The following is a 6,478-nucleotide window of genomic DNA, read 5'->3' on the forward strand; positions in this document are numbered from 1 at the left end:
GGTCACCCTAAAACTACCTCAAGGGGTCCCCTCAATCCACTGTATGTATTTATTTAGTTTGTCTTTCCTTGGGCCCACCCCTATACTGTTATTCATTTTCTCTGCCTACAGTAAAGAAAACAGGATCTGATAAAAATATAAGCAATTTCATGATTCTGATGAGAGACCTTAACTTCTTGCAAAATAACCCGATATAGAAGGAATTTTAAACCTTTTGTTATGTCACAAGGAAAAGGAAAAATTTTGGAAAACATGTTTAATCATTGTAGCTCACATATACACAATATTGTACAAATTGTATTTTGACATAAATTGATCAACAAGTTGAACTATATTTGTGATATTTGCGATATCAATGAGACTTCTTGGAGGTGTTGACGCACCACCTGGTCCAGCACCTTGCTCATGCCTTTGCAAGCCGTCATGGCGGTATCGATCATGGTTTCCAAGTGGTCCTGATGCAGTCGGGCGTCCATTTGCAGTAGAGCAATCTGCCCGCTTCGGGGCAGCAGCGCCAAAGCCAGAGAGCTAACCCCACCGCTTTCCTCGGCGTAGCAAAGATCTGCAAGGGGCGTTTCGTCTACAAAGCCGACGGTGCAAGCACATACGTAGTCCAACATGGGGATGCCGGCGTCGATGATGGCAAGGGTGGCGGCGTTGACGCAGACGCTGTAGTTTCCTCCATCTGACTGTAGAATCTGAATCAAGACGAAAATATAATTTTACTATAAAAGCAATAAGACCACGGCAGTTCGAGGGTTCTTACCTTTACATAAATGTCTATTTGGGAGCGTGGGTAGAGCTGGGTCAGCACAGCGGCTTCGAAGGTCTGCTTGAGGTGAAGACTCATCTCGGTGGACTTGCGATCGCCATGTGGCCTCCTCTTCCTCTCCGACGTGCTGAAGGTGGCCATGCTGTACTGGCAATTGATGACAGCCCGATCGTGAAGGGTCCGACTGCGGGAGCCTCGCATCTAAAGGGCAACATGGTCAGTTTAACCCTTGTGTAAGTTTAAGATTGACTATACTATACATCAGGGGTGGGCAATTATTTTTTACCGGGGGCCGCATGAGCAACCCAAGCACTGCTGGAGGGCCACACCGACAATATTTCAATTAAATTTTGCTCAAATTATTTTTGATATACCGTAAGATAACTAATAATAATAATAATATTTTAATTTAACCTAACTTATCTTTATACAAAAGCAGATGGCTTATAATGGTTTTATTTTTAACACTTTCTTACACAACACTTCCTGATGTATAATACAATGCAAAAACTTCAATTTCTGTCACTTTATCCTGCATCCTCTTTGTTGTGAACGTAGCACGCCTGTAAGATGATTGGCGAAGAAGGAGGAAGCGTTGCTGTTGCGGAAATGAGCAGTGAGGATAGACGTGCGTGTGGAACGAACGAGATAAGTTGAGCTGTGTTAGTATAGGTTGCTCAATAAAAGTTTAAAAAGAGCGTCAGACTTGGTGTGCACTTCTTCTGGACGCTACAATTGATGTCAGAAGTGGGATGAAATGCCTCCCAGTTCGCCTTGCCATCAAACCTGGGAGTCTTCATTGAGGGTGGAATTCCCCCATGCCAAGCAGCGTGCGCTGCACCTGTAGACGCTGCCTCTCTCCTTCCTCCCTTTCTTTCTCTCTTTGCGACGAGCTTCTCACGTCCGGGATACACACAGACATCTGCAGTGCTGCCGGCACCTTAAGTCCCCACTCAATGTCCTTTCCCTCCTGTTCCATCTTGAGAAAGTCGCCAGGAAACATTGTGGCACGTACCTCCCGATGACGTAGCAGGCTGAGCACACAACCAGTGCAGTATGCGCACACAATTAAGCAGCGCAATATGCACAAAGTTTTACTTCTGATACCAAATGTAGCGTCCAGAAGAAGTGCACACCAAGTCTGACGCTCTTTTTAAACTTTTATTGAGCAACCTATACTAACACAGCTCAACTTATATCTCGTTCCTTCCACACGCACGTCCATCCTCACTCCTCATTTCCGCAACTCAAAATCACAACATCAACTTCAGCAGGTCGTTACACTATATTCTTTAAACACAGCAACCTGTGCAGTCCATGTCTTGTTGAAAACACGCCATTCGTCATCAACTTTTCTTTTTTTAGCGTCTCGGGGATAACCGGGCATCACTTGTCGCTGTGCACCTTCACTCACAGGACATACGCCCATAAATAACACTTTTCAAAATAAAGGCAGCACAGTTGTATTGCACGCACGACATAGATGTTTTTTTAAATGTATTTTGTAATTTGTGATTGCCGCTGCGCCACGAGCATACGTCCACACGGAAGTACTACAAATAACGCTTTTCAAAACAAAAGCAGCACCGTTGTATTGCACACTCGAAATAGATACTTTTTAAAATGTATTTTGTCATTTATGATTGGCCTCACGCGGGCCGGACAGGGATGTACAAAGGGCCGGATGCGGCCCACGGGCCACAGAATGCCCAGGTCTGCTATACATAGTGATATGACTATACATAATTACTCTTAGGATCCGAAAAGGACACACTCAAAAAAGTGTTACAAGTCAGCAACAGTTGGGGATTTTTTAACTTTAAAACACACTTAAAACCTTCATCTCCATCTATTGATTTAAAATGTTTGTCAATAATAACTTTTTTATAACGGTAAAATGCAAACTACGCAATATTTCAAAAAAAAAAAAAAAAATTGCATAGTACAATATTTGAGGTTGGGTAATTACAGCCTTGAATAGGTGTGGTTAGAGTGTCCGCCCTGAGACTGGAAGGTCGTGAGTTCAAACCCTGGCCGAGTCACACCAAATATTAAAAATGGGACCCATTGCCTCCCTGCTTGGCACCCAGCATCAAGGGTTGGAATTGGGGGTTAAATCACCAAATAATTCCCCGAGCGTGAGTTCAATCTCGGGCTCGGGATCTTTCTGTGTGGAGTTTGCACGTTCTCCCCGTGACTGCGTGGGTTCCCTCCGGGTATTCCGGCTTCCTCCCACCTCCAAAAACATGCACCAGGTGATGGGTTGATTGGCAACACTAAATTGGCCCTAGTGTGAATGTGAGTGTGAATGTTGTCTGTCTATCTGTGTTGGCCCTGTGATGAGGTGGCGACTTGTCCAGGGTGTACCCCGCCTTCTGCCCGAATGCAGCTGAGATAGGCTCCAGCACCCCCCGCGACCCCGAAAGGGACAAGCGGTAGAAAACGGATGGATGGTCGGATATATATATATATATATATATATATATATATATATATATATATATATATATATATATATACACACACATACATACATATATACAGTATATGTATATACACAATATATATATATATATACACACAATATATATTTATATATACACACACACAAATATATGTATATATATATATATATATACACACACAATATATATTTATATACACACACACAAATATATATATATATATATATATATATATACACACACACACAATATATATTTATATACACACACATACATACATACATACATACATACATATATATATATATATACACACACACATACACACACACATTTATATACATATTTACACACATACAGTATATACGCAAGACAAACATTCACACACTAGGGCCAATTTAGTGCATGACTTTGGAGGAGAGTGTAATGATACTTCAAATGTGTTCACAATTTGATAACACTTTAAATTACATACATTAAACACCAGATCTATTTAGCCACAACTTAAAGGTACGTGACAATCGGCCGCTAACCTACTTATCTCCATTGCAGCGGCGGCTTGTGAGCGCCCACTTTGAGGTGGTTTGCGATATGCGTCGTCGTTTTCTCTGTGTGGGGTTAATTATGTGCCAATCGGCAGGCACATAGGTTGATGACGTAGTTCACATATCCCAGAAGTGCCTTGGGTCGAAATGAAGGTGATGAAAAAATCACTATGCTAAAATTTTACGTCACAAGACCGCAAAGAAATATACACGAAGATAAGTCAATATCTCTTTAGACTTAGACTTCCTTTTAGTATTTACTTATTAATACTAGTGTTTTACACACATATAAATATCTATACACACACACATACATATATATATATATACATATACAGACATATATATATATCTGTCTTTAAAATCCTGAAATATGAAGTCAACCTGTAAATTCCATCATGGTTTTTGAATGTCCTATCGAGGCGTGATGCTTGCTGCTGTCATTTAATTATGAAAAACACTCCACTATGGTCAGATAGTAACAGAGTGTAATGCACAATAATTTGCTCTAAATAGCAGTTGGTCATGTTTTTAAAAATAATACATTCCAGGAAATACTGACGTTAAGAGCTTTTTTTCTGGTAAATGACACGGTGCTACTTAATTCAATTAAAGTAAAAAAATATCACATCTTTTTTCATGAAGTGATTTCCTTCGGGTTACTCAACTAATCCATTTACTTTTCATTGCATGCATTTATGACAAATAAGGGAGCTATGATGTTTTGAAGTTCACTTTCCACTTTTGTTGGCATCAAGTACATTACAAATTTGGTGCGAGGTTAGCATTTAGCTAACTTCCAGTGCTACTTACTTCATGTGGACCGTACACAACAGCCAAAGCTTTGGTGTTTCCCTGCTCTATGTACGCGGAACCATCGGCCTGGGCGAAAACACCCATGCGGGCCTGAACCTTACGGAGTTCAGGGGCTTTTCTTCCATCCAGGCGGTAACCTTGGTCAGACAGAAGCTCCAAACCCGCCATGTTTGTACTGAATCAGGTAGCTAAAAGAACACACGTGCATGTGTATAGTACTACATTACCCACAATCCCTTTCCTGAGAGAGCTACGGAAAGTAAAAATGGTCAAAATAGTACTGCAGCGATACTACAATTTGCAACCAGACAAAAACAGGAGCTAGCGGTAGAAAATGGATGTGTAGATGGGTTATCAAAACATAAAGGGTTATCCCTCAAAATATTGTAAATACAGCATATCATATTATTCATAACGATGACTACCGATCTCCACAACATCCTGGGCTTTTGATGGATGGAAGTAAGCTGTGGAGTCCCCCAAGGCAGTATATTAGGGCCTTTAATGTTCCTAATATACATAAACGGAATGTCATCAGCATGCGACTGTGAATTGTTCTTGTTTGCGGATGACTCAGCCCTGCTGGTATCCAGCAAGGACAAGTCACAAGTGGAGAAAATCCTCAGTGCTGAGCTCTGCAGAATTTGCACCTGCAAGCTATCCATACACTTGGATAAAACGGAATCCATCCTAATTGGGTCCCACATCAACCTTAAGAAAGTCAGTGACTTCACTATAAAAGTGGGTGACATTGTTACATTCTAGAGGCAATCTTTCCTGTGATAAAATGGCAACCAAGGTAATCAAAAAGGTTAACCAACGAACGAGATTTCTCTACAGAATCTCCTCTCTGGTCAACAAAAGCACCATGAAGATTCTAGCGGGAACTCTCATTCAACCCTTTTTCGATTACGCATGCACCTCCTGGTACCCTAGCTAGCACCTCCAAAACCCTCAAATCTAGACTCCAAACATCCCAGGACAAGCTAGTCAGATTACTTCTAGACCTCCACCCCAGATCACACCTCACTCCTACCCACTTCTCCAAAGTGGGCTGGCTCAGGGTGGAGGACAGAGTAAAACAACTTGCACTGAGCTTAGTCTATAAAATCCGCTACACCTCCCTGGTACCGAAGTACATGTCAAACTAAAAGTAAACTTAACTAAACTAAACTTAACTAAACTAAACTTAACGTAAATGACCGCCATAACCACAACACCAGGGGAGCTCCACTAACCACGTTAAACCCAGATTTCGATCTAACAAAGGTCTTAACTCATTCTCTTTCTATGCCACATCATTATGGAATGCACTCCCTACAGGTGTAAAAGAAAGGGCATCTCTATCCTCCTTCAAAACCGCACTAAAAGTACACCTCCAGGCAACTTCAACCCTAAACTAACACCCTCCCTTCCACATCCTACCTCCCCGGATTGTAAATAATCAAATGTAGATACTTATTCTTATGCTTTCTGATCTCTCTCTCTCTCTATGTCCACTACTTGCTGTACATATCCTACCAAGTCAGTCCTACACTGTTCCAATGTCCATTTCTCTGAGATGCAATTGTTGATGACTGAAGTGTTGATATTAATCAAACCTACCCCCCCTCCACATCCCACACCCCGGATTGTAAATAATGTAAATAATTCAATGTATATACTCTGATGATTATCTTGTGTGATGACTGTATTATGATGATAGTATATATCTGTATCATGAATCAATTTAAGTGGACCCCGACTTAAACAAGTTGAAAAACTTATTCGGGTGTTACCATTTAGTGGTCAATTGTACGGAATATGTACTGCACTGTGCAATCTACTAATAAAAGTTTCAATCAATCAATCAATGGACACGATATTAGAGATATCAAACT

At 41.1% G+C, this 6,478-nt stretch overlaps 1 protein-coding gene across 1 annotated transcript; it reads right to left on the reverse strand.

Annotated features, from left to right (window-relative positions):
• Positions 1 to 247: 247 nt before the first annotated feature.
• exosc4 (exosome component 4) lies at positions 248 to 4,821 on the reverse strand. The gene is made up of 3 exons (XM_062023494.1): positions 4,596 to 4,821; positions 767 to 973; positions 248 to 698 (listed from the first exon to the last, which is right to left on the reverse strand). Exons 1-3 carry the CDS (start codon positions 4,764 to 4,766, stop codon positions 330 to 332), a joined length of 747 nt encoding a protein of 248 aa, XP_061879478.1. The 5' UTR covers positions 4,767 to 4,821; the 3' UTR covers positions 248 to 329.
• Positions 4,822 to 6,478: the final 1,657 nt, after the last annotated feature.

This window comes from Entelurus aequoreus, linkage group LG16 (assembly GCF_033978785.1).
Source record: "Entelurus aequoreus isolate RoL-2023_Sb linkage group LG16, RoL_Eaeq_v1.1, whole genome shotgun sequence".
In the NCBI taxonomy this organism is placed as follows: Eukaryota; Metazoa; Chordata; class Actinopteri; order Syngnathiformes; family Syngnathidae; genus Entelurus; species Entelurus aequoreus.

Excerpts from the sequence above, each read along its gene's own strand:
- exosc4 (XM_062023494.1), bottom strand. The coding sequence starts at position 4,766 with ATGGCGGGTTTGGAGCTTCTGTCTGACCAAGGTTACCGCCTGGATGGA. Across the intron at positions 974-4,595 it reads TTGTGTACGGTCCACATGAA|ATGCGAGGCTCCCGCAGTCG; the intron begins GTAAGTAGCACT and ends GTTGCCCTTTAG. Across the intron at positions 699-766 it reads AAATAGACATTTATGTAAAG|ATTCTACAGTCAGATGGAGG; the intron begins GTAAGAACCCTC and ends GTCTTGATTCAG.